Below are 22,471 nucleotides of genomic sequence, written 5' to 3' on the forward strand. Positions count from 1 at the left end.
TAATTCCTGCAGAGATAGGAGAAGAGTCGCAAAGGATTACAGACTTTGATCCAGGAAGAAATGGAGAACAACGTGCATTCGACCTAGACATATTGGAGGAGAAAAGAGAAGCAGCGCGGATAAGGATGTTACACCATAAAAGCCTAATGCTGAGAGGTCATGATAAGAACTTGAAGCCCAGGTCGTTACAGGTCGGGGACCTGGTATTGAGAAAAGTGGAGGTCTCGAGGCATGTAGGGAAACTCGATCCCAACTGGGAGGGACCTTTCAAAGTGGTTGAGATCGTCGGGAAAGGCACGTACAAGTTGCAGGATGCTCAAGGCAAAGAGTTACCCCGACCATGGAATATTCAAAACCTCAAGAGATTTTATGTTTAAAAATCTCTATCTATTGATATAGTACTGGAAGATAGGGAAAAGATCGTTACGTTCGTAAAGAACGATCTTAGGAAAGTTAATCTGTAAAAGATTATGTGGTCTGAAAAAGACTAATGTAAGCAATGACCTGTGAAAGGTTAAAGCCAATGACCTGCGAAAGGTTAGAGCCTGACCTGAAAAAGGTCACTAAAGTTAGCTTCCCTTTATCTGTGAAAGATCGTTTCAATTTTAAAGCTCCATCTATTTCAAGTTTGCTACAAGTAGTAAGTTGATCACATTAAATTGTATCTGAGGAAGATCAAATTGTCAACACCTTTAAATAGCAAAAATACAGTGTCAGAAGAAGGATGGAAGTTACATATTTTCTATCTCATCCATAAGAATAGAAAATTCATCATTTTCAGGGGGGGTGTCATCCTCCTCGGGTAAGGGCTGAAGGTTAGCATCCAGACTGGGGTTAAGGCGAGATATATCAAAGTTTGGAGCAAATCCTTGAAGACGAGAAGTTTGAGATTTGCAGCGATCAAAACCTTGTAATAGGTAGTCGGCGGCTTTTATTTCTACAGCAGAGTCAAAGGTGGGGGTCTTTAAAAAGTCCCGAACGCCTTGGAGACGGATCCCTCGCACTTGCTGATTAAACTCCTCCGACTTTAAGAAGATCTCGCGACCTTCAGCAACGCCCACGATCTTCCCCGCTGCATGACCTGCATCAAAACCTCGTTTCTCTCCTTCAGCTGCTGCTTTGGAAGCCTCAGAAACCACGTGGGCTTCAAGCTCTTTGATGCGAGCCTCCTGGGTCGATATCGACCTCGACCATTCTTCTTCCTTGGAGGAAAAACGGGCAAGCTGGGCCCTCAAATCATGGATTATACGTTCCGCTGCTATTTGGTTATGGCGAAAGCCAGCACACTTCAGACTAAGACCACGCACGAAGTTGGATGCCTAAACAGAAAACAGTTAGGGAAATTCAGGGACAAGCCAAAATAATAAGCCGGAAAGAATACCTGAACAAGGGAGTGGGCGCAGTGTTCTTCCATTCGGGTAAATGAAGTTTGCAGGAGAGCTGCCTGATCGAGGGGAAGGCAATTAGCATCATACAGCTCCCACGAATCTTGGCCTGAGCGAGTTCGAAATACTGAACTGTTAGGAGAGATTTGCCAATCAGGGACCCATTTTTCTCCTTCCATTTGGGCCACAGGGTGATCGGGGCCCCGAAGTTCTGAGCGAGCAGTTCTCCAGTAGTCAGTAAGACCTCGCAGTACATCCATATTTCGCCTAATCTCAGACCCGGTTTCGGTTCCCTCCGAAGGTAATCCTCCACCAGACTGAGATTGAGTAGGTCCTAGGAGGTTAGGACGGAAGGGTGATTTTCCCCGGGATTTCCTCTTTCGGGAGGACTCAGCAACATCTCCATCGTTTAAAGCGTGATCCTGCAATCTCCAGCTAGAAGACGGAGCGGCAGGATGGTTAAGAGGAGGAAGATTGTGAGCACGAGTCTCTTCACTACCCACTTCGATGGGAATCGGACAGGGAGGAGTAGTAGTATCTGGGGTGGAAGAAACAGCTGCCACAGGTTGGGAAGAGGCAATTTGCATAGTAGCTTGAGCTTGCGACCGAGCCAGAATCTGAGCTCGCAGACGCTTATTAATGCGAGCTTGACTCACCATGGAAACTGTAAACAGGAGAATCCAGTTAAATGTGGTAGGATGAAATAAGAAAAAAAGGTAGAAAATCAGATCACCTAAGGTACCCTCCACCTGGAGAGGGGCAGGAGTTAGATGGGCGAGCCAAAGTATCTCTTCGACTAGAAGCTTCTTGGGATTATACCGGTAGGAAGTAATGCTGCTTATCTGATCCCCATCTAAGCCCTCACCTTCCGTAAGAGGGGTAGGTTTATCGACCTTCCAATCTAAGGAGAAAGGCCATTCGCGGCCAGAAGGGGGTCTAATAAAGATAAAATGAGATTTCCAGGGACCGACATTGGAGGTAAGGGGGTCGAGGAACCTACACTCCTTCCGGGAGGTTAAGTAGAAGAAACCATAGTCTCCAGATCGTGTGGAGGTCGTAAAGGAATATAACGACCAAAAATTTTCGAAACTTGGTTCAAACCTATGTACACGCATAACTATGATGAACAGAATAATGTGGCGTATGGAGTTAGGGGATAACTGCATAGGACATAGATTCAAGCGGCGAAGGATTAGAGCTACGCTAGGGGGCAAGGGAAAACGTAATCCTGCCTCAAAATGTTGCAGAGAAAAAGAACAAAACCCGGGAGGAGGGCGATGCATACGATCGGATGGTAAAGGAATTATTATCTCATAGCTAGAAGGAATGAAGAATTTCTCTTTTATCTTCTGTGGTTGTAACTTCACAGTGCTAACTATCTCGGCCCAGGGGGTAGGATGTACGACAGGTTGGGGATTCTCAGGAGCAGGAGCTATACTTAAATTTGGGTTTCTAGTACGATTAGAACGAGGTCTGCGTCTAGGAGGAACCAGATCCCTCAGAAGCATGTTGGAAGGAGCAGACGAGGAGATATCAGCAGAATTAGAGCCTATGTTAGAGGTATTAGAGGAAGACATGGTACCTGGAGGACTCGGAGAAGAAGAAGAGTTGAAGAAGAAACAGCCCGCTAGAGGAAGAAATACACACGAAGATGGAACGCCTCGCAGCAACAATACTCGAGAAAAAAGCGGAAGGGAGAGAACAATTTGAAATACGTCCGTATATATATATTTGGGAAGGCGGTGAAGAGATGACCGTTACCCAATCAGCACGTAACAGCTGTCCTTGTAAAAAACGTAAATCGATGCGCAGCTTGATAAAAGACACGTGGACAATCGTAAGGATATCAGGAGCTGCAAACGAGCCGTCGAACAGAGCTGTTCAACTTCTTGAAGTGATGACACTTCAAAAAGTGGGGGAGTAATGATGGAGGGAAATAAGAAAAGACTAATATACCCTTAGTATGAAAAGGTAGGGACAAAGGCGTAAAAAGAGAGATTAAACCTATCACTCACGTGGATAACCTCAGATACGGTTAAGGGCAATCTGATACCCGAAAAAGTTGGGCCACGATCGCAAGATGACTTATCGTGGAAGCGGGTCTTAGGATCGTGCAGAGGACACGAAAAGGGATCAGTATAAAAAGAAGAAGGAAGAAAGGAAAAGGGGTTGGTCTAGCTTTCATATTTCACTTTTTATATTCTTTAGTATTCCTCTTACCCGATAAAATTCTCTATACTGACTTGAGCGTCGGAGTATCTACGCCGGAACCTATCCCGGCTAGGTAACGCGTATTCTGTTTTCAGGGTATAAAGGGTTCGATAGAGGGACAGGGGCGATAACAAGCGCGACCCGCGATCTCGGTCGGATCAAATGGATTTGTGGAAATTACTGCCGCCCCCCCCCCCCCATTTTAATTAAGGGCAACTTTTCCTAGTCTCCCACTTAGGTCTTCTTCATTGCTAAACCTAACTAAAAATTAAATTAAATTAAATTAGCAGCTATATATGTATTGTGGCTTATATTGATGCTAGTTAATTAATCTAATTGATCCTATCTAAATAAATTACAAATCATTGAACGTATATACAATAATATCATATATAAATATATATTGATATAAATATTTAATTCTTTTGTTATATATAATTTTATATATAATTCCATTTTTAACATCATTTAAATGAGTACTAGCTAAGTATTTAACACAGTGAAAACAATAACAAGAAATTAAAGGATTTAATTATCAAAAACCACATTTGACCTGCTGCAAGTCTCTTAATTACTCGACTCCGTACGATTTGGATTAGATTTTGTTTTCCTAATCCATTTATAAAAGGTCAACCCCACTCTGTAATTTCCAACTAGAAATTAATTTAATTAATCAAATAAAGGCAGCACGTAATTAATATCTGATCTGGGTCGTAGGCTGTCAGTCATCTTGTATTTTCGGAAGGATGAGAACCTAAAGAAAAAGAGTAGATTGTTAGACTTGTTGGTTGGTTTCCAACTAAAACCCTTCGATACTTAAGTCAACGAGATATTCGAGATAAAAAAGGTAATAGAAATATGAGATGAAGCGATCTAAAATGGGTTACTAAAGTAATTAATATCTTACCATAAATAAATTGAATGTATGGTATTTATAGTGTCTGAGTAAATCTATTTCATTAATATTTGGTTTTGTTTTTAACTTGTTTTTGGGTATTTTGTGGAGATAGAGAGAGAAAAATAAAGATAAATAAAAATAAGTTAGAGATAGTGTGTATGTTTGGATTTATTTTTGGAGATAATATAAAATAAGTATGGTATATTTGATGTTGGGTAGTAAGGAGACAAAAAGTACTGTTTATTGTCAAATCATGTCTCTTCTATATATATTTATATATATATATATAAATGTATATAATTTATTTGTAAATGAATAGAGAGAAATTTCAATTTTGTCCCCCACTCACTGTTACAAAATACCTAGAAAACGAGCCAAAAATTAGCAAAATATTGAATGTCAAACATTGCTTCGGTTTTGGATCATCTCTGAGATGGCCCAAAACCGAAACCAAACATAATGTTTGTATCTTGCCACTTGTCGTCTTAACTCAATAATGTATAAATAGAAAATCTACATATATAGGTTTTCAACGTGGGTTTTCACCTAATTATATACAAGCAGGTGGGCACGACATGAGTAGGCAATAACACACTTTGCAACTTGCCTAATATATATATATATATATACTTACATCACTCTCAACATTAATTCGCATCATCATTCTAAGGTTTTCATATTTCACCAAGAAGATCAATCTCAGTGTAATATGGAATAATATTTGATAAAAAGAAACTGAAATTTGACCGCATAAAATCAAATATTATATTATAAATTTTATTAAGTAATTGATCGTTCTTCTTAAATTACACATTAATTATACAACAAATAAATGTAATTTACTTGCCCTACAACGTCGCTAGATTGAATCTCGAGCTAAGAAAAAATCATATTAAAAAAGTACTAAGGAAATTTAAATGGTGAGATTAAAACAAAATAATTATTGTTTTTGAGTTTTGAAGTTTTTTTTTTGAATAAATTGATTATAATTATAAATATTGAATGTACCAATTAGCAATATCAAGTATTTATGAATAATTAATAATTATTTTTAATATATATTAATAATTATTATTAAGATAAATCAATATTCACACGTTAGTTAGTAGGATTTGAATTCATTGGCATCGGCGGATCTTGAGGATTTTATTGATGGACCACTTGGGCCATCTAATCCGAAATTGGGCTGTTGGCTTTGGAATTTTAGGGACTACGACAGCTATTAATGGGCCAACTATCCAGCCCATATTATCAGCTCTATTCCCAGTCCGGTAAACATTTTCAAATTTTCTAAATCGTAAATATACCCCCCCACAGCTCTCCATCAGTCTCTCGCTCTCAAGCGTGCTCTCTCTCTCTCTTAATCATAAACACCGAGTAGGCGAGTACCGATCTGCGGCGAGATATGGGGCCAGCGAAGGCGGCGTCCCGTACAATATCGCAGCAAGCGTTCGACGAAATGGTGCAAGAAAACATAGATGACCTCGGCATGGACCCCACCGAAGCTCTCGAGGACGCCATACAGACCCTCACTCTTCAAGGCGTCGATCTCTCTGGTTTGTATCTTCGGTCGATTTTTTATACTTCTACCTCCGCACTAACTAAAAGCCGATCCTCCTCCACTTTTTTCCTTAATTTTGTTTTCAGGTATTGTGACTTGCGTTCCGGGAGAAAGCAATCCGGTGATGGAGTGTTTGGGAAAATTGAGAGAGGAGAAGACATTGCCGGAAATTGTGGAGTTGTTAGATGAATTGAGTGTCTTGTGCTGTGATAAAGCATCGGGGAACGCGGCCATTGCGACAAAAAATGGAGCTGTAGAATTGGTGATTTCTATTTGTTCAAAGCTGCGCGGTGGGGGTTTAGCTTCTGCATTAAATGCCATGGCTGCAGTAGTTCATGGTATGAAACTAAGTAATTTCATATAGGGAGCCGATGCTTAAGAGGTGCAATTCAAATTGGAGTAGATTTTTTCGTTGATCCAATTTTGTGGATCCAAAGACACTATTAGCATGACTATTTTGATTTTCTGATATTGACGCCTTGAAGTTTACTTAAGACACTTCACTTCCGTGAAGTGAATTTAGCATGCCTGAAGTGATTTTAGAGTTAAATGTACACCTCTATGTTTTAGCGTTGCTCTTTAGACTATGCTGCTTAAACTTGAAACTGTTTAAAAGCATTATTATGCAGCAGATGTGATTGAAATTTGAACCTGCCTAAGTTTATGCAAGTCAATTACTCGAAGAATATAATTTAAAACTTTTTAAAGCATTATCAGCGTATTGTGGATCACATACACAAAAATTAGGATTAGTTTACTTGTTAGAAAGCATTTTCATCTGTCTTGTGTCTGTGCAGATCTTCAAAGTTCTGAAACATTTAAGGAGAATGGTGGACCAAAGATTGTTGTCGGTATCCTGACCAATGAAAGTGAAGATGGGAAGATCTTGGATGCATGTTTTTCAGTTGTTGCTGCAGCTGCAACTGGGAATGAAGTTCTGAAGGAGTCATTCATGGACTTGAAAATTGATGAGCTAATAGTCAAGAGTCTGAAAGAACACAATGGAGAGAGCATTCCTAGCATATATGATGCTATACGAGTTATCTTATCATCTGATGACAATCGTGTTGTAGCCTCACAAGTAAGTCAACCTAATTGAGATTTGCTTGCCAGAATAGTTGATCAGCAATATGGTGTGGTGTTGGCCACTGAGGCATGAAAATTGTTTACTGATTGGTTTGCATTTCACTTTTAAGTATGATGGAGGACCCTAAAGTCAAAACAGAACTTAAGATATTTGTTTCCAGAAGCCAATTTCTTTGATATTAATACATGATGGTTTTAAGACCCATTGATGAAATCATGCTTTTTTTTTTCTCACTACCCTTTTATTATGTAAAGTAAGTGAACCATATGATTGCAGGTTTTTGGTTATGCTCGGAAATTCGCTAAGCTAGGAATAACAGAGATTCTTGTAGACTCACTTCGTGCAGGACTCAGTTCTCCTTGTCTAATATCAGCTAGCATTGCTTTGAAGGCGGTGGCTGTCAATGTAAGTTCTTCAAATATTACTACAATAAGATGCAGCTGCGTCATACGTTAGATCACTCATATTCATGCTGTGAAGGTTTTCTGAATAAAAAAAATTACCCTTCTTGTTCTGGTCATCCTTGCTGCAATAGAGGCACTGTTAGAGTGATCTTAGAATAAATTACTCAATTTTTTAACATCAGATGATGTGCCTCTGTGCCTCATGATGCTGGATAATTTTGTCCTCTCAACTCTAATGCATGGAAGAGGAGAAGTGGTAATACTTTGGACAAGTTGGAGGCCGGTCATTGATTCTGAACTACAGATTTTCTTTTATAGGTGGCTTCTAATGATGAAATTGCAGTTCATTGATCTTGACACGAACAACTTGTTCTTTGATTGATTTCTGAGATTCCTTTATCAAAAAGTGTGATCTTGAGGGCCAAAATTTGAGAGAAAATATTGTTTTTGTTTAAAGAAAAGAAGTCAAATGCTAGCATTCATTTGTCTTAGGTTGTTGGGAACATAACATCTTGTTTTAAGCAAAATCAGAGTAAGATGGCTTATATTGGACTTCAATATCTACTTTTATTTACTTCACTATCTATAATGGCAGGACGAGATTTGCAGGTCAATTGCTCATAATGGGGGTATAGATGTGATCCTCCGCTGCGTTGATGATAGTGGCGTACAGGGCAACAGTGCTGTGGCAAGAACTTGCTGCTCTTTGTTGTCTAAGGTGCAAAATTGAACTTCACTGTACCTGACATGCTCAGTCTCTTGTACAATTCATGTTGAAAACATAATCCCACTTGCTAGTAGCATTTATTCAAGACCACCCGCATCACACAATTATCCTCGGGCTACACTGGGTATAAACTCTCTCTCTGCTGAGGGGGAATTAATTGAAAAGTATGCTATATTAAAAATATAAAAAGACAGCTTCAAACAAGTTTTTTTATCCAACTAAAGGTGACTCCTGCATGCTTGACCGCATTATAAACTATTAGCTTATAAATCTTTATGCCCCGGACGCTTTGAAGCATGTCTAATGTAATGTGTTTGATTAGCTTGCAGGAAGTGATGTGAATAAGACTACTATTGTTGAAATGAAAGGCATGGATAGGCTTGTAAATCTTTCAGCAAGATTTGCTGACGATCCTTTGGTGCTGCAAGAGGTAAAGATATAGTTTGGTGGGACAATATAATTCCTGCTTATTATTTCATGGATTTTGTTATAGAGATTCTGTATCAGTAGGACAGATGTCTCATATTTATCTGCATACAGGGATTAGTTCTCATGCATTCAGAACACTAGATTAAGATTCTAAATGAAAGTTTGAGTATTAGTTTAGTGTCATATGGTTTCTTGTGCAGGCTTAGTGATTAGTTACTTACGGTTAGATCCTATGACATATAACCCATGCTCTAGGCTAACATTTGAAATTAAATGTGGATAGTAACGGGATACATTCTTATTCATAAGTTTTTCGTACTCATCTGTAAATCAAGTTTATTTTAATCACTAGGGAATATATTGCTAGCCTTTATCAAATTATAAGGGGGAATTGTTGCTAAAGGGGTGAAAACATGTGAACATAGATCTGAGAATACTTTCATGTCTTTGTGTGTCTTTAAGTTTACTCATTTAAAATATTTTTTGCTATCACTGTTTTTTCCCCTTTTGCCTATACTGGAAGTTGATGGGCAACCTGAGTACATCATATATTCTCATGTGCATTTGCTCATTATTGCTTTGAGTGGGACAGGTGATGTCGATTATATGCACGCTTTGTTTGAGGTCCCCTGAGAACGCAGCCCGTGCAATTGAATCTGGAGCTGGGGACCTTGCCATTCAAGCTATGCAAAAGTTTCCACAGTTGGATCAACTGCAAAGAAGCTCTTGTTTCATGATCAGGAATCTTGTGGTTAGAAATCCAGAAAATAGGTAAAGAGTGGTGACTTTGGATTTCTGCTGGTGTGCTATTCAAGTCTTTTGGTAAACATTTGCATTAAGCCACTTTATATGTACAGAAAACTTCTGCTGAGTAATGGCATCGAGGAACTAATCAGAAGGGCAAAGCAAAGCCACAAGAACTGCAAAGATGCAGCCACTGATGCATTAAGGGATTTAGGAGTGGATAATTATAACTCATGAGCACACCAACCACCACATTTCATTTTGAAGCCGGGTTAGGTTGTGTGCCCTCAGAAGGGGAAAAAGAAAAAAAAGGAAGAAGAAGAAAGAAACAGGATTTCAGCGTCAGGGACGGAATCATGTTGTTGTATTGATTGATGTCTTGCATTGGATGGTGAGTAATGTATTGAATGGGTGTTAGTGTATGTTGTCGTCAATCATCACTTTGTAACACATCAATGTACGTTAATGGAGGGTACTAATCTGTAATCCCATAATGCATTGTCCATATGTTCCACGACAATTCTTCTTGCAGTCTACATTACGAGGAAGAATTTGAGCAAAAAAACCCCTACTCTTGCGCTCTATATATGCTAACCCTACTCTTGCACCTCTCCTTCATATTTTTAGGCGCTAAGCCTGAGACAAACAACAGGCTAACGGCAATCCAGCTGTCCATCCCATCAACTGATTGTTCGAATTTTACACGACACCCAACTTAACTACAAATGGTTTTACAATAATACACAACAAAATATTTATATGTTCCCAAAGACTCTGTTATAAGACAGAATTGACACACTCTGTGTATATTCTATTCAACTCCTACTAACAGCAGAAGGCGGTGACACATCGGCGGAAGACGACGGGGATGTGCGGGCGGTGGCTGTCGTGTTGCCGCTGCCGCTTCATATTCCTCGACAAAAGCTGCAAACTCACGCGGTCAAAGTCCAAAACAATCAGAGGAATCTCTATGCCAACTCTCGTGCGCATCACGTGACATGATTGCCTGCACCAAATGCCACGTACTTCTACTAGCACTAGGACACAATCTAGAGCTAGACGGTGGTTACATATATATATATATATATACATATATGTGTAATATATATCTACATTATTCCTCAAGATTTTTCCTGCTAAAACTTTTATAAAATTAAAAAATGAAAAATACTTTAATTTTAGTTTATGCAGGCAAAATAAATTAAGGGAAAAAAGAAATTTGTTGGAGTTGAGTGGGATAAAGGTGAAAGAAAAAATAAGATGAAAGTGCGCCACCCACTTCCATTTCCACTTCCACTTTCTAAGAAGAGACGCATTATTGATTGCTATACTCAAAATTTACTTCACACTTGCCTTTATACCTATTACCCATCATCTTCACTTCTCATTTCTCACACATACAAAAAAAGAAAAAACATAACCATTTAAGAAAAGAGGAAGGTTTGTGAAGCAAGCATTACCAATGAGGGATCAATGGTATTGCATAATATAGTACTATCTTATATTAATTATGTTCGATGAGAGATAGTAGCAATGTAATTAATAAACGCCAAACAGAGTGATGATCCAGCAGGAAATTGTTAGACACTGCACTACTACTGCTTTCCAGCTACTACATACTGCACTTTGTACTGTACTACTAATGAAATTAATTAATGCGCGCGCGCACACACACAACTACGCTGCATTCAACTCCCATTATTATTAGTACTCTACCTCAAACCTCAAACCTCAAACCTCTTAATTAATTACAACCCACCCACCCATTATTAATATCATGCCCAATTAATGGACTCATTAATCACTTCACTACCTTTAATCTGTGTATTAACATAAGGTTATATAGCTTAGTGTGATGCAGTCTCTCATGAATGATCCATCATGATGATGATGTACACGCAATGCTTCACGTTCCAATGTCACCAATATAACATCATAATTTCAATTTATAACTCAAAAATGATTTATCTTTTAATTCCCCCCCAATACAGAAATTTTACACTACTGAAACCTCGGATTCATCTCTGCTGCTCCTGTTGTTGCTGGTGATTCCCCGTAGCTACCTCTTCCGGCGCCGCCGCCTCAGTCCTCTCTGAGACAGTAGTATGCTCCACCACCACTCGGCGAGGAGGGTGGTGCTCCACCCGCCCATCAATGCAAGAAGCGCATTTAGTCTCAACCCAGCTTTCAAAATCGTACTGGGCGTGGCCCCGTATTCCCCGACCCGAACACAGCCGCCCAATCATCACAGCTATAGCTCCCAGTATGGTTATGACCGCAAGAACTCCGATGACGGGCCCCACCGACCCGTGACCCGAATGCCCGGTGTAGGCTTGCTGTGCCATCTCCGTGGGCGGCGGCTGTTGTTGCTGTAAAGGATCCAACAGCGGAGCTGATGAGGTTGACATTTTGAGACTATATATGTAGTATTAATTAGGAAGAAAAAGACAAGATTAATTAAGGTTGGGGGATGTTGGGTTGAGGATATTCTGGAGTGGACGTTTTAACAAGGTGAGATTTGTGACATAAAGTTGTTCCACACTGCTCATAGCTAAAGACTGTAATAAAACAAACAGTGGAAGGAGTGGGAGAGTTGTGAAGCGAGACTTGTTTCTCCCTCCCCGCCCAACTACTTTCTATTCATTAGACCTTTTTGGTAGTGGGAGAGTAGCTGGAAAAGTAGTTAATTCTGCTGCCCTCCACATCTAATCCACAAAATTATTATATTATAACAAAAATTTAAATAATGTCTCAGACCATCCATTAAATTTGTTATTCAGCATATTCTTTGTTAGGACCTGTTTTCTTGATTTGGTGCTGATAGTGACTCAGAAATTAGCTTCTTTGTTGGTTTAAATTCTTAATATAGTTCATTTGAATAAGATTTTATTCATTACTACACCATCTACTATATTCAATAAATATATTTAAATTAAATAAAAAAAATAAAATAATATTATAAAATTATATATTTAGAGTCTTCTAATGACTATCAATATATATATTATTAAGTGGAAATGCAAAAATATATAAATATTAATTCAACACACAAATTATGGATCATATATAGTACGTAGTAGCTAGTAATTAATTGGTCATATTAAGTGGAATCAATTCTGCAATATTAAAATATAATAAGTCTGTTAAAATTAGAGAACAAAATGACGCAATGGGTGAAACTTGGGAGATTGATGATGATTGAATATTTGTAGAGAGAAATCTGGAAAAAAAAAATATCTGCATGATGAATTGAAGCTCAGTTAAATAGATACAAAGGTTAAGGAAGAAGACGACTCACAGTTTGGAACTAAACGACTGACTCCTAACTATTTTGTACACGTCAACAATCACCTGACACAATTAATACACATCAAAACAATAAACACGTCTAACTAAAAAAAAACGTAACACACGTCTTCTTCAGTCATTTGGGTATGGTTCTGCTCTGCTGAAGTCGAAAGTTTTCTTTTGGTGGGTCGCCCTCTATTCATAAGTAATTGCGAATAATATTCTATTCAATAATTACCACACGAAATTCGTTAATGTTATTATTAATTATGGGCCAACAACAATGAATTGTACCTCATGAGATAGGTAATTTGTTCTTGAATTTACTCTATTTTTTTTTTAAGCAGACAATACATCACCTAACAGACTATTAATTGAGTCGTAAGTGGCATCATTGTGTGCCATTTGTGGGAATGTGGCCATGTACTCGTCTCAAACTCCTTGTCTGGAGACTGATGATGTAGATAAGAGTCCTACATTGATTGCGGACGGAAAATTTGAGTGACTTATAAACTCAAGGTTTCCTCTCTCGATGAGGCGCATTTTTAAAAGAAACATGTGAGGTCTCCACAAAGTCAGAGCAGACAATACCTCATGCAATAAGACATCGATCAAATTGAAACAAAAAATATATTAAGTACTTGTTTGTTTGTAATTAATTACAAAGTAAATTTATATTAATTTTTAAATGGAGAATTGAGATGATTAATGTACCTATACATGTTATTAATTTTTTATACGATGTTATTACATGACAAATTGTCTTGTTCTTGTAGCCGATAAGTTGTGCTTTATGGAAAGGTCAAAAAGGTTCAAATTTTAGTGGACTTTGGGCCTTTTCTGCTTTAATTATTTAGTTTTATATATTTTCTGATGCGATTACTGTTTGTACTCTTATTGGTAATCGTCATTCCCTCATTTTGAGTCAAAGCTATCATTTGTCCAAATTCATCGCTGCCTCAAAAACATCAACAACTTTTGAATTTTTCTCTTTGTACGTATTACCAAAAAACAGTTGTAACCTTAGTTTGGTCATAAGCAGTTATTTGCGTTTCTTGAATGTTTGTTTTAGTGTAAATTACATTAATATTCTTAAAATTAGATTTAAATACATAAATATCATTATTTTTTGCAAAATTATAAGTCGAATAAGTCTAAAACAAATGGAACCAAATTAAGAAAGCCGATGTGGAATGCCCATAATCCAATGAACTCCCAAAAAGAAAAAACACCAACACATTCTTCATCTCAAGTCTAAATACTTGAATTCAAAATTGCTACATCCATGCGAGAGATGTAAGAGAGAGAGAGAGAGAGAGATGTGTAAGAAGAACAAGGGAAGATCCAAGAAATGAAAGAAAGAAATTAAGCTTGTCAGACTCAGAGAATCTGAGTGTTAGAAAAGAAAGAGAATAATAATGTGTATCCGGGGACAGCGTGGTCGCATCATCATCGCATTATTTCTTCATTACACACACACATAGTAGAAAAAAATCAAAATATATAATGATTGTTGTTGATAGGGCAAACCAAAAGACATATATATATATATATATATATATTGCAGTGCATGGTACAAAGGTTTAGTCAATGTCAGTACTTAGACATCATCCCAACCTAAACACCTTTCTTCTGATTCCAAGCTTGTCCCTATTCTCTTGAACTCTTCTGCTCTCACGCGTATTCTTTTCTCTTACCTCCCTTCATTTTAAATTAACCAAAACTTTATGGAATGTTTTCAACACAAATATACTACAATTTTTATTATTATCATTATTATTTTTTGTTTTTACAAAACTAAAGCATGTCCTGTCACAATTAATTTTTGTAACACGGTACCAAGACATAGTCGTCTAAGACATTGAAATCGTTCGATCATACATAACAATCATGGCAATATATAGTTCCTAGACGGGACGGTATAATTACTAGTTCACGACACTACATTTCTTTCTGATTTGTCCATCTTGTCCCGTGATCAAACCCAGTTTGCCAAGCTTCACCATTGAGGCAGCAAAGTCTTTTGCAAAGAGAAAGGGATCAGCACTGTAATCCTTAACCATTGCAGCAGTCTTGGGGTCTCCGATTAAGGCTTGATCAGATTCGAGAAGGCCGGTGTTGTTAACTATGTTCTTGTAGTACATGTTGTCGAATCTATTTATGGTCTGAGAGTCTAGTGCAGTGAGTTTGGTGTTTGATTTGTCTACGTTGGGACAAAGGGTTTGCAAATTTGAGAGGAATGAGGAGTCGAGAGAAGGGTCTGGCTTGCCGGTGCCTTTGTAGTTGAAGAGCCTCCTCTTGAAAGTAAAGCATTGAGCAAAACCTATAGTATGTGCACCTGGAATACAAAGCCACACATATAATTACATTTACACCTCTCAACTATAGTTTAATTAGATAAGTCATTTAGACAGTGTTTGTTACTAGGACCGACAACAGAACAGATTTTGCCAGAATACTCGAGTCCCAACCCATTAAATTTTTTCAAGATTTGGTCCACCCCACTCAGTCTCTAATCATCCCCTAGTCCAATTCGTCATTTGCCCAAGGGCCTTAAAATAAAAAGAAAAATAAAAACTCATCCCCAATCCAGATCAGGATGTGGTCCTGTTGTACCTATTTCATTTGTCATCCTAACTTATTATGCACTGCAGAAAAAGATGTTAGTATACTCAGCACAGATATATAGTATAAAGTGTAAATATTTAAATAATAGGACAAATAGTTGGATACTGAAATTACCTGATAGAACCACTACGTCCTTGACATCAAGGCCCTTTGACACAAATTTGGCAGTGATATTGTCCAGAGGCTCAAATGGAGATGGCAACTGCTCATTTGCTGATTTCTCACTTGCACTTAGCCCATCCAACCTCCCTAGTAAAACAGGCCAAAATGGGCCTCCTGACTGCTCCAAATTAACATCCATGTTAAGTATTTTGATAACAATAGAGACTTGCTATATGACTAGTTAGGCTGCAGGCTTTACCATAACCACAGCTTCTCTTGCAGCAAGAGCTAATATGTCGACACATGACACAGTTGACGGGCAATATTTTTCTACATCTGCCTTTATGCTGTCAATAACGTCATATCCTCTGGCTGAATTCCGGTTAGGCAGAGCATTCTTCTCTCCCTTGAAATCCTTAGTGTCGTCAAGAAGCACAGAACCTTCACATCCCTGTGCAAATTGCCATGTGCATATCATCATCAAACAACATAGTTTAAGGTTCAAGAAACAAGGTTTGAGGTTGAACAAATTAAAAATTTGGCGGTTGATAGATCAAAAATATATATGAAGATCATAGAGGTGAATGGAAACAGGATATTACATCTACAAAACAATCATGGAAGTGCAGCCGGAGAAGGGAAGCAGCCATCCTGGTGTCGTTCTTGAGTGCAGCCCAAACACCCCATCTGACAATCATGCCCAAGTTAGGACAAGATTTGTCGTAGAAATTGTAACTCAATGGCCCGTCCGGCTTGTCATAGTTAGGAGCATCAGGTCGGGCATATGTCAAACTTGTAGTAAAGAAGAGTACTGAGAAGATCAATAAAGCAGCAGGAGCAAAGGCCATTGCTTATGATCAAGGACTACTATATATGAATACTAGAACTGCTAATTCCTGATGAGTAGAGGTGGAGTTTGCTTCAATTTATACCAAGAACATGGGATTATTCAAGAGAATCCATTAACTGGTGGGCTACAAGAGTGGCATTCCCACTACGTTCAGGACGACCTAATAGCCGTAAAATTATTCATGCACCAACATCTTGAAGGGGATAAACATTTGCATAATACATCCACTTAGTACTTGTTAATAGTTTGTATGTCATGGAATTCTAGCACATGAATCTCAGACCGCTATAAACTACGCATTTTAACGTAAGACGTGCAAAGAATTAGTGCAACCTGTCGAATAGTATGTCGCCAGAGCTCATCAACCATTTTGCAAATGGCCTTTTGACAATGTAGTAGCAATTGGGGGGGTGTAATAAAATAAGGTGCAACATTCGGAAGAGGGACAGTAGTGTTATTAATTTTGAGATCATCCCATATTGAGCTTGTCTGTTTTTGTAAAGCTTTTAGACTGGAGCCACATTAATTGCTTTGTGAGGGACAAATATTGTTTGAATAATAGGTTTTAGCACGTGATTATCAGGAAAACAAGTGATGTGTATGTGCATAATATAAATAGAACTGTGAGTGTGAGGAATGAAGGAATGGTCTCTACCTAGCCGTCAAGTCAACAGCTTGAAATATTTAAAAGGGGGGTATGAGAGTGGAAATCAAGCGTCAATAGTTGCATTCAGTTACATATATAGTACGAAATGTGGGTTATGACAGTATATGCACATACTAAGAATACTGACAAAGGTTGCTGCTCCACTTATACGTTATCAGGGTTGAAAAAACAAAAGGAAGAAAACTGAAAATTTAAAAGCTTATTTAACTATGGCTGCTAGTGGCCCATGCAGGTCTCGAACCTGCGACCTTCGCGTTATTAGCACGACGCTCTAACCAACTGAGCTAATAGGCCTGTTGCCTCAAGGCTTTCTATTAGATTATAGATGAGCGTGCCGGTACCGGTGCATTTATGCCAAGGATGGGCTCATGGACGCTCCATGCCACTTCTTCAGCTTTGTCATGTATCAGTCTTTGTGTGAAAAGGGATTGTGATGTGGACGATTCGTCTTGCAGGAAACTTACATTTTCTCAATTGTAATGTTTATCTATTGCGCATGTGTTTTGAAACGCACAATAATCATCAAACAAAGAAAGTGTATGTGAAAAATGCATCACAAAAAGAAAGTTGGCCCATGCAGGTCTCGAACCTGCGACCTTCGCGTTATTAGCACGACGCTCTAACCAACTGAGCTAATAGGCCAACTTGATATTTTTATTAATTTATCAGATTAATTCGATAGATAACCAGCCTGTACATTCATTTCAATATTATTACCAGCCATTTATAAATAATATTTGTGCTATTTTAGCTCTAATAAGATTCTCTTCCAGATAAATGGTCACGTCTGTGGGCATTCTCAGTATTTTATAAAATTATTCAAATATTCTCCACTCTTTTATTAATTATAAAACTGATCGAAATTAACGTCTTCTATATTTAGGATGTACTAACTCAAACTCGGCTCCAACCTAACGTAAATTGGGCTATGTAGGGATACATGATGACCAACTAATTACTCACATGAAATTATAAAATATAATTTTTTATACCTTGAATACTATTACAAACTTCATATTTCTTCTCCCATGGGGATCTTCTAAATGTGATTCTTATTATTTCTTATCTTATATGATACATTATGGATTTACTAAAATATTTTTATATTCGGATTAAACCATTGTGGACTTTTTAAATTTGAATACACATCATGTTAGATATAAATCCTCCAGAACTCGAACCAAGCCCAAAAAACAAATAATCAAAACCTACCAATTATTACAGAATTTGATAGGGTTTGAAAACTCCTTATACAATAATTTTCAAAATAAAATCACAGATCTAAACAGGTAGAGTAACAATATTATAGAAAAATAACACAGTATAAAAAAGAGAGTTAAATATATAATGGTTTACAGAAATGAGGCTCCGATAGTCAGATCTATTCAATGTAAACCCAAATCCACAATGGCCTCAACCCACACTCATGGTTGCTTGGAATCACAAATCCACAAATGAACCAAACACTGTCACAAAGGCTATTAAATTAATTTAGGGCCACAAAGGCTAAAATCTTTCAAGATCTATTCCACCACTAAGGTTTGTTCAGGAAGAACTTTAAGGAACACATAAAGAAATTAGAGAGAGAAAAAGGGTTTCAAGTTCTGGAGATAATACCAGACAAAACATCATATATAGAGGAACAAGCCATTAAATTCCAGAAGAGAATCAAGGAAGAATGGCGGTGGATGGGGATCCAACACCAGAAAGAAGAAGAGGCGAGAGAAGGAAATAGGGTTATGACTGAGAGAGAGAGAGAAACATACTATTTAAAGGGGTCAAACCGGATAATCCTAATGGACCGAATTGGGGTAATGGGCCATGATTAGAAGTAATTGGGCCAAGCACCATGAGACGGTCCAGTCCCAGCCATCCAGAAAGATGGGCTGGGCCTAAGGGATTTGGGCCACAAATATTTACACATCAAATGATATATGAGACAAGCAGTTTACTGTGTGGCTGCTTTCTACTGAAATCCAAGCAGTAACAATGAGTTCAAGTGGTGCATGGTGCCAGTCCGTTAATGCCATCAAATCAGAAGCTTAGTGTTAGAAATCGCACCAATTCATCTCATGGAATTTAAAATCTAAGTCTCTCACCATTGCCTGTTCCAACTATGGCACATCACTCATGCCAGATTCAGCTTCTCATTGTGCTCTTTTAGCCTGGTTTTGTGAGCCCATTGCAACATTTGCTTTCCTGAATTTATCCACTCACTCAATCCCATCATCAATGAGATAAAAGTATATGTATATGTAAGAATATATTTCATTTTCAGATACAAAATTAGTTCATTTTTGCAAAAACCGCCTTTTGGCATAAGGATTCGACATACAATGAAGGTGTTTAGTAATTCTCTAGGTAGTTAATCAACAGTGCCAAGCACGTCCTTGAGTAGTTACAACTATGAAACAAAACGCGACCCTAAGGCAGGATAATCATGATTCAGACACGATCACGGCATCTCAATCCCTGCAACTTTCTTAGTATGTACTGGACTCCAAATCCCATAATAGTATACATGGGTGGTTATGACTGCAGGATTTGAGGTCCCAAAACCTCCTAAGAATCTCCTATATTCCCTGTCCAAGTTCGTTAACACAAATAATCCCGTTCTACTTATGTTTATAGAGAGAAAAGACTGATATATCCCCTCCAACGTTTTTCATCGCACTAAACAGGGACGCAGAGTGGCTTCCCCCTGCCCATAGAGAAACCTCTGGTTCCATCAGGCATTCTTGGCCCTTTCGCCGTCGGTTTTCCAGCTGCCGGACAGTTGCTCGAGACTGCACATGGAATAGCCACACTATGCCTAGGTTTCCCTCGGTTTCTAGACCAGCTTCTCTTCAAACCGACTGGATTTTCACCCGCCTGCACAAGAACGCAATATTAGTTTCTGTTGCTTCTTTTTGTACAAGAAATACGGAACTATCACTTCACTTTATTTCATAATACTAGAATCGGTAAGTGATGATCTTTTACCTCAGCTGGTTTTAAGGAGTTGGCCCGTGACGCGTCTTCATGAGATGGTCCTTGATCATCGTCTGAGTACATATCAAAATCCGACTTCCTGCTCCTTAGAACAGACTTGGGCTGCACATTAACCTTTACCAAATTAAAATGGTCCTGAGAGAGGGATATGTTCATAAAAATTATAAAGTTTCTCATTCGGGTAGAATCTACATACCGAACGCTTGAGCATGACCCTCACACGCATCCCTTTTCTCCAGTTTCTTTCGTCGTTTAATTTCTCGGCCTGAAGAGGTCAATCCATTAACAAATTCACAAGATCAAGAATAAATGAACTTCGAAAAAACTTTCTTACCGCTTTTTCTGCTGCTTCAGAGTTCTCATACTCTACCAATGCATGAAGCTTCAAAGATAGCCCAAAAGAAGAATTAAATCACCGCAAATAAAGAAAACAATGAAACAGAGCAAGAACGTTCCCAAATTCATCGTACCTTATTACTGATAACTAAATCACCTTTGGAAGAACGACAAGTATTTGATTCCTGTGGTTGGCATATTCGGATTGACTTGATACTGCATAGAATCATACATAGGCGGATTTCCTTAAGCATGAATCATCATACTATGAACAAGAAATGAATGAGCAAAGGTAAATATACCAACCTTCCAACCACACTAAACAGTTTCTCGATGTTTTCATGGGAGTGATCATCAGGCAGATTTTCGACTACAACGGTGCGCAACTGCATGAGATATAATCACAAGCTCAAATTATTTTATACGCAAAAGTAGTAAATTTTTTCACTACTGACTACTTAAGAGGGACGCAGCAAACCTGTATGTCCTCTTTTTCTTTATCCGTTAAAGCCTGTTTGCGTCTCACCTTCTTGCCATTGTCACTTACAACCTATTACAACATTTTTTGGAAAATGTTACTTATTCTCATCACAGGACAAGAACATAGTAAATGCATTGAAAAAGCACCAACCAGGCCAGGAGAGGAGGCCGATGAGCGCAACGCTCGTGCCACCGTTTGAGTATCAACATTGAGTGAGTTGAGTTTGTTTGCAGTTGAAACAAAGTCCATTGGAACTGTGAATGCCAAATTTTGAAACAGGCGGACGTGTCAAAAACACCGGTTGAGTATTATACATGCTTGTGGGATATCAAAATTAAAGCTATCAATTAATTTTTCGAAATCCTCCTCACCAAAGCCTTGATGTTCTTTGTTCACATATTCAGCAAAGGAGTCATTTGCCAGGATGCTCATGTCACTGAACATGTATTCTGCCTGTTTAACCACACAAATGAAAAAACAGAGTCAGGCAGCTCTAAAACCTTGATTCTAGCATGCACAAAGTTAAAAGCGAATTGGCCCTTGATGGATTTAGTATAATACACTACTGTAATATGCCATATTCCCATTTTTGTGAAATGAAATCCAATTTTAGGAAAGAAAACCAGCAAATAATTCAGATAAAAGGGCCAAAAACAAAAAGATAAATGTGAGACATGAGCACTTTCTTGATGACAAAGAAACAAAATGAAAACCTGTTTGATGATTATTTGATTAAGCTCATCATCATTGTCATCAGAAGCAAGGTTGGGGTCAACTACAGGGAATGTGGTTTCTTGATCAGCAACATAAATCCAACTTCCACAGCTTATCCCATCCACATACGGGACATACGGATACAAATAGCTGGTAACGGGTAATTGGGTCTGGGCCTGCGATCTCGGCACGAATTCGGGCGCACCCGCATTGAATTTGAACGACCACCTGCTTCCACTCGCTTCTGCCATTGCAACGAACTTTTCTTCGCCAACAAAGATGATTCTTGAATTCCTCAAACTACAGAGAGAACAGTAAAAAGGTATTCCTTTTTTTTTCTTTTTCTGAGTGAAAAAGTAAAATTTAAGGCGTCATTTTATATTTGCAGTGCTTGGGGGGCGAAGTAATGGTGGGAAATTGTTGTTTTCTCCTGAAGTATAGCAAATGCCGACTATTCCAGCAATTTTTTCTCCAACAGAAGAGTGAGGTTGATGATCGTCCCATGCGAATGAACCGCGCTCGTAGGTTTGACCAATTCTTCCTTTAAGGATGGGAGTTAAACATGGGCCACTCCAGAAATACCACTCTGAGCCCACAAAAGTCAACAAGGTAGCCTCATGTTTTGTGGGTTTTCACCATAAGCCCTAACTCAAGATCGTGAGTGAAAATTGAATGGAAAATTAAGATTTTTTTGTTTTTTGAGATAAAGGGAAAATTAAGATCACCATAGGGTTTTGTGAGTCAGATTTTGACACATATCTTCTAATAAAATATATATGATGCCATAGGGTTTTTTTTTTAAAGTATAAATGAAGTGCCCGACCCAATTAATTTCAAGAGTTCAAGCTCGACTACCATAAAAATTAGTATATAAAACACAAAGTTCAAAGAGCTTAAGATTAATTCTAGTCCACTTGAAATTTATTGGCGAAGATGACTTAGTTCAGACCCAACTCCAGCCCATAGAT

At 38.2% G+C, this 22,471-nt stretch overlaps 4 protein-coding genes and 2 non-coding genes across 6 annotated transcripts; 1 reads left to right on the forward strand and 5 right to left on the reverse strand.

Annotated features, from left to right (window-relative positions):
* The first annotated feature begins 5,801 nt into the window (after nucleotides 1–5,801).
* LOC105169572 (ARM repeat superfamily protein) lies at nucleotides 5,802–9,966 on the forward strand. The gene is made up of 8 exons (XM_011089992.3): nucleotides 5,802–6,050; nucleotides 6,142–6,393; nucleotides 6,853–7,136; nucleotides 7,419–7,547; nucleotides 8,142–8,264; nucleotides 8,596–8,703; nucleotides 9,295–9,473; nucleotides 9,560–9,966. The coding sequence occupies exons 1-8, from the start codon at nucleotides 5,900–5,902 to the stop codon at nucleotides 9,681–9,683; spliced, it is 1,350 nt and encodes a 449-aa protein (XP_011088294.1). The 5' UTR covers nucleotides 5,802–5,899; the 3' UTR covers nucleotides 9,684–9,966.
* A 1,385-nt stretch (nucleotides 9,967–11,351) lies between these two features.
* On the reverse strand, nucleotides 11,352–12,138 carry LOC105169898 (uncharacterized). Its single transcript, XM_011090450.2, has one exon. The coding sequence runs from the start codon at nucleotides 11,852–11,854 to the stop codon at nucleotides 11,465–11,467; it is 390 nt and encodes a 129-aa protein (XP_011088752.1). The 5' UTR covers nucleotides 11,855–12,138; the 3' UTR covers nucleotides 11,352–11,464.
* A 2,346-nt stretch (nucleotides 12,139–14,484) lies between these two features.
* On the reverse strand, nucleotides 14,485–16,381 carry LOC105169899 (Peroxidase superfamily protein). Its single transcript, XM_011090451.3, has 4 exons — nucleotides 16,067–16,381; nucleotides 15,724–15,915; nucleotides 15,477–15,642; nucleotides 14,485–15,072 (listed from the first exon to the last, which is right to left on the reverse strand). The coding sequence occupies exons 1-4, from the start codon at nucleotides 16,310–16,312 to the stop codon at nucleotides 14,663–14,665; spliced, it is 1,014 nt and encodes a 337-aa protein (XP_011088753.1). The 5' UTR covers nucleotides 16,313–16,381; the 3' UTR covers nucleotides 14,485–14,662.
* Nucleotides 16,382–17,201: 820 nt separating this feature from the next.
* On the reverse strand, nucleotides 17,202–17,275 carry TRNAI-AAU (transfer RNA isoleucine (anticodon AAU)). Its single transcript has one exon. It is a non-coding gene; the product is annotated as a tRNA-Ile (tRNA).
* A 274-nt stretch (nucleotides 17,276–17,549) lies between these two features.
* TRNAI-AAU (transfer RNA isoleucine (anticodon AAU)) lies at nucleotides 17,550–17,623 on the reverse strand. The gene has a single exon. It is a non-coding gene; the product is annotated as a tRNA-Ile (tRNA).
* Nucleotides 17,624–19,294: 1,671 nt separating this feature from the next.
* Nucleotides 19,295–21,999, reverse strand: LARP6C (RNA-binding protein). The gene is made up of 10 exons (XM_011089993.3): nucleotides 21,503–21,999; nucleotides 21,161–21,242; nucleotides 20,940–21,043; nucleotides 20,787–20,858; nucleotides 20,615–20,694; nucleotides 20,443–20,524; nucleotides 20,307–20,354; nucleotides 20,169–20,237; nucleotides 19,964–20,074; nucleotides 19,295–19,852 (listed from the first exon to the last, which is right to left on the reverse strand). The coding sequence occupies exons 1-10, from the start codon at nucleotides 21,752–21,754 to the stop codon at nucleotides 19,655–19,657; spliced, it is 1,098 nt and encodes a 365-aa protein (XP_011088295.1). The 5' UTR covers nucleotides 21,755–21,999; the 3' UTR covers nucleotides 19,295–19,654.
* Nucleotides 22,000–22,471: the final 472 nt, after the last annotated feature.

Source organism: Sesamum indicum, linkage group LG8, assembly GCF_026168435.1.
Source record: "Sesamum indicum cultivar Baizhima isolate 11 linkage group LG8, ASM2616843v1, whole genome shotgun sequence".
Classification (NCBI taxonomy): domain Eukaryota; kingdom Viridiplantae; phylum Streptophyta; class Magnoliopsida; order Lamiales; family Pedaliaceae; genus Sesamum; species Sesamum indicum.

Excerpts from the sequence above, each read along its gene's own strand:
- LOC105169899 (XM_011090451.3), bottom strand. The coding sequence starts at position 16,312 with ATGGCCTTTGCTCCTGCTGCTTTATTGATCTTCTCAGTACTCTTCTTT. Across the intron at positions 15,643-15,723 it reads CAAGAGAAGCTGTGGTTATG|TCAGGAGGCCCATTTTGGCC; the intron begins GTAAAGCCTGCA and ends AATTTGGAGCAG. Across the intron at positions 15,073-15,476 it reads GGACGTAGTGGTTCTATCAG|GTGCACATACTATAGGTTTT; the intron begins GTAATTTCAGTA and ends TTTGTATTCCAG.
- LARP6C (XM_011089993.3), bottom strand. The coding sequence starts at position 21,754 with ATGGCAGAAGCGAGTGGAAGCAGGTGGTCGTTCAAATTCAATGCGGGT. Across the intron at positions 21,243-21,502 it reads ATCAAATAATCATCAAACAG|GCAGAATACATGTTCAGTGA; the intron begins GTTTTCATTTTG and ends GTGGTTAAACAG. Across the intron at positions 20,525-20,614 it reads CTGTTTAGTGTGGTTGGAAG|TATCAAGTCAATCCGAATAT; the intron begins GTTGGTATATTT and ends GATTCTATGCAG.
- LOC105169572 (XM_011089992.3), top strand. The coding sequence starts at position 5,900 with ATGGGGCCAGCGAAGGCGGCGTCCCGTACAATATCGCAGCAAGCGTTC. Across the intron at positions 6,051-6,141 it reads TCAAGGCGTCGATCTCTCTG|GTATTGTGACTTGCGTTCCG; the intron begins GTTTGTATCTTC and ends TTTTGTTTTCAG. Across the intron at positions 6,394-6,852 it reads CATGGCTGCAGTAGTTCATG|ATCTTCAAAGTTCTGAAACA; the intron begins GTATGAAACTAA and ends GTGTCTGTGCAG.
- LOC105169898 (XM_011090450.2), bottom strand. The coding sequence starts at position 11,854 with ATGTCAACCTCATCAGCTCCGCTGTTGGATCCTTTACAGCAACAACAG.